At 41.2% G+C, this 13,922-nt stretch overlaps 2 protein-coding genes across 3 annotated transcripts; one reads left to right on the top strand and one right to left on the bottom strand.

Annotated features, from left to right (window-relative positions):
* The first annotated feature begins 4,698 nt into the window (after positions 1-4,698).
* mrgbp (MRG/MORF4L binding protein) lies at positions 4,699-8,916 on the top strand. Of its 2 annotated transcripts, XM_066702468.1 has the most exons (6): positions 4,699-4,887; positions 5,657-5,778; positions 6,131-6,212; positions 6,418-6,492; positions 6,638-6,674; positions 7,632-8,916. In XM_066702468.1, the coding sequence occupies exons 1-6, from the start codon at positions 4,752-4,754 to the stop codon at positions 7,705-7,707; spliced, it is 528 nt and encodes a 175-aa protein (XP_066558565.1). In that variant the 5' UTR covers positions 4,699-4,751; the 3' UTR covers positions 7,708-8,916. The 2 variants fall into 2 exon arrangements, with proteins under 2 accessions (XP_066558565.1, XP_066558563.1); XM_066702466.1 differs by lacking the exon at positions 6,638-6,674 and having other exon boundaries at positions 4,702-4,887.
* Positions 8,917-11,845: 2,929 nt separating this feature from the next.
* id1 (inhibitor of DNA binding 1, HLH protein) lies at positions 11,846-13,165 on the bottom strand. The gene is made up of 2 exons (XM_066702465.1): positions 12,619-13,165; positions 11,846-12,419 (listed from the first exon to the last, which is right to left on the bottom strand). The coding sequence occupies exons 1-2, from the start codon at positions 12,985-12,987 to the stop codon at positions 12,384-12,386; spliced, it is 405 nt and encodes a 134-aa protein (XP_066558562.1). The 5' UTR covers positions 12,988-13,165; the 3' UTR covers positions 11,846-12,383.
* Positions 13,166-13,922: the final 757 nt, after the last annotated feature.

Here is a 13,922-nt window from a genome sequence, read left to right as displayed (position 1 = left end):
ACTTAGATTGCTCCAGTAAAATGCCCAGCTGTATAAATGGGTACAAATGTAAGTTGCCCTGGATAAGAGTGTCTGCTAAATGACAAATAATGTAATGTGTGTTAACCATTGGGTTCACTGCCACCACCTTTTTATACCCGGTAAGGTCCAGACTACAGTCAGAAGGAGACCAATTGTACTATATGAATTCAGGTAAAAAGTACAGAATGCCAGAGAACAGACATTTATTTGTACACCATATGAAAATAGAAAGGGATACTTGGGTTATGGGGAAAACCGCAAGGTCAGAGGCAGTCTCTAACCCTCACTCAACATAATTCACAATACACACCAAATCATAAGAAAACCGCCCCACACTTCACAAGAGAACTTCCCATCCATCCATTTTCTACACCGCTTGTCCTGGTGAGGGTCGCGGTGGCAGCATACTAAGCAAGGCAGACCAGCCCTCCCGCAGCAACAGATTCCAGCTCCCCCTGGGGGATTCCCAGGCGTTCCCAGGACAGCCGGGAGATATAATCCCTCCAGCATGTCCTGGGTCGGCCTCTGGGTCTCTACCCAGTGGGACGTGCCCGGGGGTCATCCTTACCAGATGCCCGAACCACCTCAACTGGCTCCTCTCTATCCGGAGAAGTAGCAACTCTACTCCGAGGCTCTCCCGGATTACTGAGCTCCTCACCCTATCCCAAAGGGTGAGTCCAGCAAACCTGCGGAGAAACCTCATTTCCGCCGCTTGCACCCGCAATCTCATCCTTTCAGTCATTACCCAACGTTCATGACCATAGGTGAGGATGGGGAGGTAGATCGACATGTAAACCGCGAGCCTTGTCCGAGGACTCAGCTCCCGCTTCACCACCACGGGCCGATACTGTGCCCACAATACTGCAGATGCTGCAGCGGTCCACATGTCAATCTCACGCTCCCCACACTCCCCCACACTCGTGAACAAAACCACAAGGTACTTAAACTCCTCCACTAAAGGCAGCTGCTCCCCCCTAACCTGGAGCGAGCAATCCACTCTTTTCCAAGAGAGAGCCATGGCCACAGATTTGGAGGTGCTTATTCGCTCTCTTCGGCAGCGAAATGCTCAAGTTTGTGTCGGAGATCACAGTCGGATGGGGCAAGAAGCACAACATCATCTGCAAACAGCAGCGGTGCCACCTCCAAGCCCCAAAACTGGATACTCTCTCTACTTCGGTTGCACCTTGATATCCTGTCCATGAAAATCACAAACAGGGGTGGGGACAAGACGTACCCTTGGCGGAGTCCAACACCCACCTTGAACGTTTTCGACTTAACACTGAGAATACGGACACAGCTCTCGCTTTGGGAATAAAAATACCGGATGGCATGCATAAGCGGCCCCGGCACCCCATACTCCCTCAACACCTCCCACAAGACATCCCGGGGAACACGGTCATATGCCTTCTCCAAGTCCACAAAACACATATCTGTGAAAGGGCAAACAGCAGGTCCGTTGCACCACAGCCCGGACGGAATCCACATTGTTCCTCCTGAATCCGAGGTTCAACTATCGGACGAAGTCTCCTCTCCAGCACTCTGGCATAGGCTTTACCAGGGAAGCTGAGGAGTGTGATCCCTCTGTAGTTGGAACACACCCTCTGGTCCCCTTTCTTAAAGATGGGGACCACCACCCCAGTTTGCCAATCCAAAGGAACTGTACCTGCCTTCCACGCAGCATTGAAGAGGTGCATTAGCCACGCCACTCCAACATTGTCCAGCGCTTTCAACATCTCCGGACCAATCTCGTCTACCCCTGCAGCTTTACTGCCGCGGAAGCCCTTGACCACCACAGCAATCTCAGCTACAGCGATAGATCCGATCCCGCCGGAGTTATCCTGCAAGGAGGGCATGTCCACCGGGTTGAGGAGTTCCTCAAAGTGTTCCAAAGTGTTTCCTCAAAGTTTAAGAGAACTTAACATTAAACTTAAACCAAATCACTCACTCATAAGGCAACCAATAAATTCACAAAGCAATGTAGAAGAACCATCCAATAAAGCAATATAAAGAAACACCACTGACCAACACTCTCACCCAACCCCCCAGATGAAGCAAATGAAGTAAATGAAGCACCCTTTTTTACACACCTAAGCTAATGCCTAATAATAAATAGTAAAAATGGACAATTACTAAACAACCCTATTATTTCTATAATAAATAGTAATCTAAAATACAATAGACTAAAATACAAGCTTTAAGATACAGTGAAGCCATACAAGGCAATACAATTAAATCAGCATAGAAAATACATCTTAGGGCAAAGTTACATTACAATATGTGTATGTGAGTGTGTGTATGTATGTGTGTATAGGTAAGTTCACATAGTCAACAGCAGAGGGGATTGAACAGCAAGGCCAGGCAAGAGAACTCTACTCTGAAGTCTTCCCTGTCTGGCTCCAGCTGGTTGCTGTTTCAGACAATATTCCCAACAGCAACCTAACTCAGGATCTCCAATCTCAAGGCCACGATACACTATGACATTTCCATGAAATCCGAATGCAGCCCAGGATTTCCTCGAAATTTCATAGATTTAATCCGATTTCAAGCAATAGAGCAGAGTCCTATTTTCATGAAATCGCACGAAATCGCCCTTGACAAGTATCCAATCAGATTAAAATAAGTGCCACAGACTAAGTGCTGGCACAATATAATAAATACTAGGCATTGATATTACAGTATAACAACGCTGTTAACGTTAATGGTAAAAAATAAAAATGAAGTAGGAATGTATATAAAACAAAAAACATCATAAAAATCATTATAATCAGCAAACTAAATTATAATCACTACAGCAAATGGGTGTTTTGCTCCGTTTGAACGATTTTATTTGAATTACTCTGTGTTCCTGAATACACTGTGGATACTCGTTCGTGAGTTTTCCTAAATATATGTATAAAATATATTTTAGCTTCATAAACGGAATCTCTACCTCACCTACAGTCTTTCATGCATGCATTGTATAGCATTATAGTGTCTTCTTCCAACTGTAGTCACATGATTACCCCGCCAATAAACACTTGTTTCCTCTATGTTTTTCTATACTAGTTTAGAAAAAAAAAGCGCTTTGATGTAATCTGTTCATATTTCCATTTAAATACATGACTCAATTTGTGCTAGTTTTATTTGATTGTTTGCCTATCATTATTATTCTATAGTTTTGGCTCTTAATGTAATGTCGACACTTTGAGTTTTAACTGTATAATTGCCAGTCATTATAATGGACAATTGTATTTGTTTAAATGTGCTGGATTAATTCTCTTTTAAGAAATATTCTGTGATGACTTCCACATTTACGCATACCCCTGATTCAATGTAACAAAAATAGTTTTAGCAAAAAAAAGTGTACAATGTTGTTTATTTTGTTTGTTGTCGTTTTGTATAAATACATGCACACATGAAACAATGTAAGACTATCAGAGTTATATATCGCAAAAATATCAAAATAAAAGTTTTGAACAAATATGCACATATGTTGGACAAATACATTTTTGCAAAGTACAACACTGAAACTAGTATTGCTTTCATTAATTTCTGCAACAAATACTGAGTGTACACTTGCATAGACGTCTTTAGTGAAGCCACAATGTACAGCATGGCTGACGCTGCCATAACTAAATATGCCTGTACAGATAGTATTTACACTCTCGATCTTCTTTCTTGCTTTTCTCTTTCAAAACTGCTAACTTCTCCACGTGGTCTCTCCCAAACGGCGTGCGATTACGTCACGATTTCATCTGATTTCACCCCATGACGTCGTGCGATCCACGCATTCGAATTTCATGAAATCTGACGAAATCGAACACGTTGGGATTCCGCGCATTCGGATTTCCTGGAAATGTCATAGTGTATCGTGGCCTTAAACATGTATGTTCGCTCACGTTTCCAACTCTATAAACATTTGTACGCAACTCTGCTTTCGATGTCCTTTCCCAATCTCTGTCTCCCCTCTGAGTGAATAGTTTTCTGACAGCAAAGCAAAAACGTTCCCATGAAGCGGCAAAATTATCAGAAAGGACATCGGCTACCCTGAAATGCTCAGATGTGTCTTTCAACAAAGCCCCACACTGCTTTTCAACTAAATGCCAGGCAGTTCATTTTGCCCTTATCTTTGAATTCCCAATTCGAATTTCATTTTACTGCTGACTCCTTATCAGCAATACCCCATTGTCTGTCCCTGGTCTCTGTTCATGTGAAGAATGAGGGCTGCTGCAAAGGTGTGTGAAACCTGGAAGAAAGGGCGCCATCCACGTAGTGTCCACCCGCTTCATGGGGTGGGGGCTCCGGTGGTGCCAGGCTCCCCAACCCATCGAAGACTATAATGGACTCATAGACCTCTTTGCTTCAATAACACATGAACTGGCTGATGCATGCTGTGTAATTGTGCGGGGGACATGAAAACGGAACGATCTGTAGTGCTGCATATATTCTTGGTCATGAGTTCAGATATGTTCATTAGTGTTACAATTAAATAAAATAAAATAAAACATTCTAATTGCTTTGAATATAAATCATTTAAAATATATATATAAATAAGACTAAAGATTAAATTGTGCAAACACTGATCAAGTATTTAAGAAAACAACGCTTAATCACGTAGGCCTAACTACTGACAGCACCTGCTGTTATTTTCGGCTCGGCTGCCATAGCCGGTACAGGGCACAGTGGCGCTGTTTTTCCAGTTTACAGCCCAAGACGGCTTTCTTCCTTTATTTAGTTACATACGGAAGAAAATGGGCGAAGCTGAGGCCATTCCAGCCGACGAAAAACAAGCGGATTCCGGCTCTAGTTCGGTCGAGGAATCGGTCATATGGAGCCAAGAGGTGGAGGTGTGCCTTTTCCATGCCATGCTAGGTCACAAACCCGTAGGTAAGGCACCAAACGCAGACAAAACTAGGTCACACAATGCTCGTTGCTTTCAGGCCTCGGAAGCCTCGGCTTTGAGTGGACAGTTCATCCCGAGGGAAGGCGGTGACGGGCGGCGTAGTACAGCAGCGGTATAGGGGAAATAAATGTGTTTGCACTCATGTATACTTAAAAATGTGAGATTTGGGAGCCACTGTTTAATAACAACGTGTTCGGAAAACTAGAAGTCCATTTCATTATTATTATTATTATTATTATTATTATTATTATTATTATTATCTATACGTAGTCAATTAAAAGGGAAGTGCCTCAAGCGTTTGTGAGATAAACAAAAGTAGCCTAAACGTTATGTATTTCCCCATCATCCAGAGGCTACAATATAAGTAGTTGATTTTAAAATAAAACAATTATATTAAAAACAGTTTGATACAGGAATATGTTTGTATGTGAATAAGAGAGACGGGTAACTTTTAGATGCAGCTTATTGTTGTAGTAAGTTCAATCGTTGTTTGTAAACAACTGTCTCCCCCTGGCGTTCGCTTGCATGCATTGCATTTTTATTTTGCTTTTGTTCACATTATATAGGTTGCATATAATTATCAGATACTTAAAAATAATAGTTTCTGTATTTACTTCTATTTATTGATGTAACTTATTTAGATATTGTGCGTGTTTTTGCATGAGAAACCCGAACTTGTTGTTTGAAAGGACAGTTGTTGTTGTTTTTTCTTCTCCAAGTTAATGTTTGAATGTGGATGTCCTTTTGTCTTAGGTGTAAATCGTCATTTCCATATGATCTGCATTCGGGATAAATTCAGCCAAAATATCGGTCGACAGGTGTCATCAAAAGTGATTTGGGATCACCTGGGCACAATGTATGACATGCAGGCTTTGGTAAGTATGCAGGATTGCTTGACTTTTTGTTTCAGGTGTCTTGTGTGTGTTTAATAGAGGTGATACAAAGACACCAAGCCTGAATGTGTCGGGAAATGTTATTACTGCCAGAGAAAAAGCCAATTTCTACTTTCATTTGGAAAAAAAAAACATTTAAACTAGCCCACAGCATACTTTTATATCCTGATCAAACTATAATTTTGTGTTTAATGTGTAACTGTAGAATCTGTTCAGTATGTATAAATGTATAATGTGTAAATATGGTTGTCACTATATTGCCCCCCACCCTGTCTTCCAGAGAGAATAACGCCACTTTCTAATCATTGGCCATTTTGTTTTCCTGTACATGCAGCATGAATCAGAAATCTTGCCTTTCCCCAATTCTGAAAAAAGTTTTGTTCTTCCAGAAGAAATCATTCAGGAAGTGAAAGAAGGTAAGATAGAAATAAGCAGCATCACAGAAACGCAGCTAACGGCACACACGATTGTCTCGCAGCGATACATTTCTCTTCAAAATGACAATAAGTGCTTGTTTCCAATCTTACCTTACAATTTTCCAGTTGTCCATTACGCTGGTTTTACTAGTTTGAGTGCTGAGATTGTAACCGTGCGTGTGATTTTTTTTTCTGTATTGTGCAGGTAAATTGGCAGTGGAAGAAGAAATCAAAGATGAAATAAAGGAAGAGAGAGACCCGCCCGCAACAGTGGAAGAAGGTTCTCACTTCATTCGCTTTTTTTTTTTTGGTTGATCTGTTTTTGTTCTTTCATTAGTTTTGACTGTGCTATTGCAGCACTTTGGCACCTTCTACTGAGCGAAACTAGTGTCCCTCATTCTGGTCATTTATCTCTCATTTTTAAGGTCTGAGTCCCAGGTTGGCTGACCAGGATTGTGAGAGGTATGGACAGAAGAACACTTTCACTCTGTTCCAACAATCCAATATGACCTCGGTAGCATAGTGTTCGAGTTGTTTGGTACCACAAGGTGTTCAAATATCGAGGAATCTCTGCTTCCTACTAAGCAGAGCAGTGCAATACTTGACAGTGGGGGGGAAATGAAAAGGATGACTTGGGGAAATCTAGTGTTTTTCCTTATTACCTTTTCATTTCCTCCAAAAGAGCCTTGTGACTCAGGATTCACGTGTCAAGAGAAACAACTATCTGAATAATAATGACAGCAGGTGGTGTTTTGTTCTTTCATTTTTTCCCTGACCCTCTCCTATGTTGTATTCATCCTAATTGTTCAAGCTCGTATATTGACAGAGAAGGAAATGAACCCAATTCAGTCACATGCTTCTGCTTCATAGGTATTTGTATGAAACAGGATAGCCTTTCATCTGCATTTCTGTATGTGCTTGCAAATAGTCATTCTCTTAAAACTCAGCTCAGCTGTTCACAGCAGAGAACAATGGCAGTAACAGCTGTTCGCAGTTTTTTTTTTTTTTTTTTGTATAGTGTACTTTAGGTGTGACCGGGAAATGTCCTCATCTTCCAACTTTCACTGTGCTTTCCATTTTAAGTACTAAAGGCCAATCATTGTTCCAAAGCACAGCGAAACATTGCAATTGAATCTTTGGTTATCCTAATCCTCTGAATTATAAGTATTTTCTCCTATTTGTAAATGGCCCAAAACATACAAACATTTGTATTTGAATGGAAAGAAAGGTGTAGCAAATGACTACATTTTGTAATGTAATTTTGATGCTATAATGACTGCACTTGCAGTTTTTGTGTTTTTTATGCCTGGTGTAAAATAAGCTCTCCTTAATCCTGCCGCATTTTCATTTGAGAAGGCCTTTTAATCGGCGTCCATTATTTTATTTTATTTTATTTTATGTCTCTGTTGACCCTTGCAGGCAGCAATTCCTCTGTGAAGATGGAAAAAGCCAACAGCAAAGACAAGGAGAAAGACAAAGAGAGGGGTTCAGGTGAGAACGCAGCGAAGGAAGCTGCGGACAAGAGGAAGAGGAACCGAGTGACTGAGAAAGTGCTGAATGCAAACAGTAACCCCTCCAGTCCCAGCGGGGCCAAGCGGCGCAGAACATAGCCCCCAGGCACCGCCACATGCCACTGCGACAGGCACGCACCGAGGCCCGGCAACGGCAGCCAGCACAGTTCTGCGATGCTGGGGACACGAAGGATGTTGTAAGATTATTTATCTGTGTAAGGCAGCAGTAAGTAGGGGGATAGAGTTGTACTCTGTCAGTGTATAGGTCTGTTTTTAAGGTTGAGCCACAGGAGAGATCGAATCGGGTCTTGTATGGTCTTTTGTTTTTACACAAACCCAAGAAAACTGTAATCTCATTCATCTGCTGGATTTTAAACTGGGTATTGAAATGGTCAGGCCAGGGTGAGTGGGCTGCAGGATTGATCGAAGCATCCCTCTCCTTGATCTGAGGGAAGTACAAGCAAGGACCTGATCTTGTGATGTTTCGTTTTCAGTGTTGTGTGAACTCGTCCTCCATACTAGGCCATCCAGCTCCAACTATTGGTTCTAAACACAGTAACACAAGCAGGGTGGAGATGTGACTGCCCTGAGGTTATGCAGTAAATTGAGAGACCTATACAAGGCAGTGGCTGCTGGGCAACAGGTCTGGCCTGGAATGTCTTGCGTTGGCCCATCTTTAGATTCCTGTTATCCATGTGGACGTTTTAGTTGATTCACAACTGCAGATATTTCATGCAAAGATCAGTTTTTACAATACGAAATTCTGAATTGGGCATTTTTATTCCCAGAATGCATTCAACTGTTTATGTTTTTAGTGTCTGATCACCCTCATCCCTTCCTTTCTTGATTACTGAAACTTAGATTGGATTATTATTAGCAATATAGTTCTCGTTAATGCAGGTCTGATTTCTACTCTTCAAGTTCAATCTCTGTCTTGTGCACAAGTGAGAATTTTAACTGTGTGTTTTGTTAGTAGCAGCATCTGTTGATGGTGTCTTTAACTGAATACGTTGAGAGGATCTAGCTACATGTCTAACTACCAGTGACCATCAGAACTACAAATCCTAAATTCATGAGTATTTCAGGCATGTACTTCTTTGTTTTTGCTTTTGTATTCGGTTTTTATTGCATTTTGTTTAATTTATTGAAGTTGTTCCCTTTTAAGACTGTTTTATTAAACTGAGACAACATTGTGCTTTGTTTTATTTATAATGGCATTCATTCACAATGGCAAATGTATTTAGGTATTGTATTATAAAACAACAACATAGTGAATAGTACCTAACTATACATTTTATATATATTTGTATAACTGTTATAAAATATAGCCTCTGTATTTATGAAATTGGTGTAGGTACACTAAGGTATCTAGGTGTAAGTAAAACAGGATACATTGCATGTCCTAAATACATAGTAAATTTCACACTAATGGCATGTTTTAAAGGTCTTTCTCTTACAAGTTCAGGTAGTGAATTATTTACTGCTTTAAGCACTAAATAGTAGTGTTTATTTTTTTACATTCTCTTAACAGACATGAACATAAATACACTCACAAACGTTTACAGACTTGAACCAAAACCTTGACTTACCATTTCAGAAATCCTAAATTGGTTATATTTACAGGAAATCAACTTGGAAACTTCTTTCTCCTCTGATCTAGTTTGGGATCTCCTTAAACTATAACAACATGCCATTTTTAAACACTTTAAGGGATCAGGACGAACTTTAAAACTTCAAATTTTCAAATCTTTTTAGTTTATTTTGTCTGGCATATGCAATGATAGTTAAAGCGAGGACGGTGATATGCTGATTTACTGTTGGCTGAAATTTGAACCCATTCATGTTCATCCGTGCATACACACATATGTATAGCTAGGTAGATGGATACAGGCTGAACATGGCCTGCTGAGGGGATTTGCAGAAGTAGAGGCAATGATGTTGATGCAGTAATGCGGTTACCAGCAGAGGGCGCTAGAGTATTGTTGAACAGTTTGACCACTTGTATAATTGAGTACATAATATAAGAGTGGGTGTGTGTTCTTGATATTATATTTTCATTAGTTGTGTATAATTCAAATAAACAGTTACATGATGCAATTGCGTTTTAAAATAACAGGCTTTGTAATTTACCCTGCATAAAGGCGTCATTAATGAAACAATAATAATTAGTCAGATTTAAATATGCAGGTCTATGTATTATTATTATTATTATTATTATTATCATTTATTGGCAGATGCCCTTCTCCAGGCCGACTTACACCATAAGTGCAAGAATACAGTTCAGTACAAGGCATCAAACATTACAAATTCAAATTTACATTGTACAAAACAAATGTATGGTTGTGAAATTATATATATATACACACACGAGCATATTTACAATAAACACCTATTGGTCCAACAACCAATTGAAACAATGAGATTCCCCCAGACCTATGTGTCTATTGACGAAACCAAATGAAATGCGTGTATTGTATTTAAATAAAAACGGTTTAATGTGTAATGTATTTTTAATTATAGTATTTGCTCAACGTAGCTCCACATAACAAAACGCTAAAAAAAAGCTTTTTAAATGACACGGTGTGTGTGTGTTTTACGGATAGGAACAAGACTGTTGATTTGCAAACGCAATGGGACTCCCAGGTGTAGAATGAATGCAAATATTATGAGAGCAATAGGACTGTTTTCCTCTGGGACCCCTGGAGAAACCCGCGCTTTGTTTTGGCTGAGCAATGGTTAATCTGGTCGTGAAAGTAAGGGCAATTCGGCGAGATTTATTTTATCTCCCTGGTGCAATGTTGTTCCAGTCCCCCTGCAGTGCGATGCACACAGCTGCAGCCGTGGTGTTTTAAAGCAGAGCCAGTGTGTGATTGTGTTTGTGTGATAGCATTGTGCCAAGGGCAGGGAAGGGCAGGCGGGCCCAGACTGAGCGGCGCCTCGCCACACCTGGGGAAGTTCAGGTTAAATAGCGCCACATTCCTGAGCGCACAGCTGATTGAAACATTAACAAACACTAATCCAGGAGCCAGGCTGCAGATGGGCCGGGACTGCAGCCAAGGGACTGTGTGTGTGTGTGAGAGAGAGAGAGAGAGAGAGAGAGAGAGAGAGAATAAGAGATTTGTTTTGCTGGTGAAATTGTCTGCCTAACATATGTCCAAAATTGAATATTTGAGTTTATTACATACAATGCAGATTCCACTCAGCGCGCCTGCTATAAAACATTAAGTTTTATATTTAGACATGCCAAGCACTGATTGTTGTATTATTAAATTACAAGGAATACAAATATATACGCAGTGGTGTTTTCTCCCACAGATGTTTACACCTCCTTGTCAATTAGATGTAGAACATATAGCTGGATGTTGATCATGTATGTTAAAGTTAAGACCTTTAAAGAACATATCGAATTTCCCACATCTAAATCAATGATACACGTGTATATTCTTGGGACCTCTTCTGTGAATATTTTATAGGGGGAATGATCTACAATGGAGACACTTGGTTTGGCATGGCCATACAAATCACGAATAAGAGCTGGAGCCCAGCCAGTGCATCAATGTGGTTTATTTGATTAGTATACACAGATTGGATTACATAGTCTGTCAAAAAGCGTGTATGGAAATTGAATCACTATCACATAGTTATCACGTTTTGCGTCGAAGCATTAGGGCTTGATCGCTCTAAAATAGCCCTTTATCAATGAGCACCAATTAAAGGGGGGGCGGTTTATTTCCACTAAGCGAAAGTGGTGCGTATGCACTAGTTTGGGATAATTGGTTAATCCTGGGATGTTAACCCAGGTTACCTAAACCGTAAATCTCGGACAAAATGCCAGACCTACAATAACGGCTTTAACCTGTTACTTGACCTGACACTGTTCCTGATAAATGTAATTATCATTTTAAATGGATCATATATAAATCAATTAGTTGAGTGGAATTATGTACCTTTAATTAGGCTTATTTAATTGGGTTATTTTAATGGGAGCCAAGATCTCATAGATTCCTATTTAAAACTGTTATGTACTTTGATTTGTCATAGATGTTTGACCAAGTTTCACATTCAATATTGATAGAGGGGCCACAGTGGTCAGTGCAAATCAAAGACGCAGAGAAGTGCAGGTTTCAAAATACTTTTCTTGTTTTAATAAAAACACCATTTTAGGTACATTGTAAAAAAACAATATAAACTTTCACATAGCATTGTAATATACAATACAATAATAACTCAGCAATCTGAGAAGTTAACATTTTTTACAAAATATAGAAAAAAAAAAAATCTCTCTCCTACGTGTAAAAATTTACAGATCAAAAAAGATAAAGAAAGACAAAAGGAGAAAACCATGTCTCTCCAGTGAATCTGTCGGATGGCGAGCAGTCAAGAGCGGTCCTTGCGATGCTGCACACGGGGCGCCGCCAGGTCGTGCGGCCGGTGGAAGCTGCGCCCGCCCGGGTCCTCCGAGGGAGGGGAGCCGGATCGCCGGACAGCCCCCTGCATGTCGCTTTTTAAAGTCTTTTTCTTCTACTATGGGAGGTTTACTACTTCCCTACTAGGTCAAGGTTAACGAAGTGATGAAACGTCACTCATAGGCACCTTGTTTGTTCTCATTACTGTTCCCGTTTTGTCCAAGATGGGTTACAGCTTCCAGAGACAGATCACATCAGCGACACAGGATCCTGTCATCCGAGCATCCATTCTGTGAGGAGGAGGAGGAGGAAAGAAAGACACCGTCAGTGAACACGTCTTACCAACACAGTACTCTCAGATCACGAGTAAAAACCAGCCCGATCTGCTTTGCGAAGATCAAATCACGCATGCTTTAACGTCCTAGATTTGATATAAAGCCTGCCACACGTCTCTCGCATTATCAATCATCAATGCAACACGATATTTACCTCGACAGCGATGCTGGCCAGCTCGGCGTTGAGCGTCGTCAGCGGTGACCGGTTGAGGGGCGATCCGTTGGCCGCCTGCTGACGGTTCATGCCCGGGGAGTCGAGCTCCAGCTGCAGGTCCCAGATATAGTCAATGACGTGCTGCAGGATCTCCATCTTGCTCGCCTTCTTGTTGGGCGGCAGCGTGGGCACCAGCTCCTTCAGCTTGCTGTAGCAGCTGTTCATGTCGTAGAGGAAGACGTTCATCTGCTCGTCCAGCAAGGGGATCTTGCACTTGGAGATGGCGAGGCTCTGCTCGGACAGACAGCGCACCATGTCCTCGCTGCCAACCTTGTTCTTCAGGGCGCAGGTAGATCCGACCACTTTCATTTTGAATGTTTTCACGCAGGACGCACGCTGCCGACAGCAGAAGCGGAATCAAAATGACGTCGAAGAAAGATCTCGTAAAACTGCACAACGGTTCACAGAGGAACGGGTGTTTTAGATGCAGTTGCTGTGGTTTGTACGCTCTCAGGAGTCGATGACAGTTTGTAACGCAGACGGCGCCCGGCGTCCTGTATTTATCCGACTGGCGGCTTTTCGGGGCGGGATCAGCCCGGGTCCTGCTTAGTGTGATCGACCAATAGAAAGCCGGCTTTACTGGCGCGGGTTGGCCCGGCATCCTGTCTTCAGCCAATAGGAAGCCGAGCTTGGTTATCAAAATTTACAATCTGTTAGGGGATGGTGTTACAAATGGAAACAAATGTGTTTTTTTATGGGTGATACGTGGGAACCCAGCTGTCCGTCGCTCTGGGACTGTGCAGGTGTAGAGATTGCCTCCAGACATGGGTGGGGGGCATAATCATAAGAATGTTGCAATTACTTTAGATAAATAGGCTTTTAATTGTACGCTTAACCACACTTGGCAGCACAGGGCACATTTCTCTATCACAGTGCAAATACATATAAATAATACAGTAAATATGGGAACGAGTTCTGTCCCGCAGGCTTTAAATACACTAGTGTAATTTTAAAATCCCTACCCTGAAAACAAAACGCTATCTATTCATCTTAAGTCACGTATAATTATAGTTTATTTTACTGTAAGGCCGGCTGTATTTTGTATAAATATATTTCTATAGGATTAGATTTAATAAGACAATCCACTGCATTGAACCAGTTTGTTCACGTTGTGGGATTATTGGGTTTGTATTCTTGTAGTTTAGAAAAGTCGTCAGTCAAAGGGCTTTATTGTATGTTAACTGCCATGCATTATTATTTTTATGTAGCTATTTTCTCACGTTGAAAAAATGCTGCTGCCTGCA

This window comes from Amia ocellicauda, chromosome 4, assembly GCF_036373705.1.
Source record: "Amia ocellicauda isolate fAmiCal2 chromosome 4, fAmiCal2.hap1, whole genome shotgun sequence".
In the NCBI taxonomy this organism is placed as follows: Eukaryota; Metazoa; Chordata; class Actinopteri; order Amiiformes; family Amiidae; genus Amia; species Amia ocellicauda.
Note: the sequence above shows the minus strand (reverse complement) of the source record. Positions and strands in the feature narration are given on the sequence as shown.

Excerpts from the sequence above, each read along its gene's own strand:
- mrgbp (XM_066702466.1), top strand. The coding sequence starts at position 4,752 with ATGGGCGAAGCTGAGGCCATTCCAGCCGACGAAAAACAAGCGGATTCC. Across the intron at positions 6,213-6,417 it reads CATTCAGGAAGTGAAAGAAG|GTAAATTGGCAGTGGAAGAA; the intron begins GTAAGATAGAAA and ends TGTATTGTGCAG. Across the intron at positions 6,493-7,631 it reads GCCCGCAACAGTGGAAGAAG|GCAGCAATTCCTCTGTGAAG; the intron begins GTTCTCACTTCA and ends TGACCCTTGCAG.
- id1 (XM_066702465.1), bottom strand. The coding sequence starts at position 12,987 with ATGAAAGTGGTCGGATCTACCTGCGCCCTGAAGAACAAGGTTGGCAGC. Across the intron at positions 12,420-12,618 it reads TGGCCAGCATCGCTGTCGAG|AATGGATGCTCGGATGACAG; the intron begins GTAAATATCGTG and ends TCCTCCTCACAG.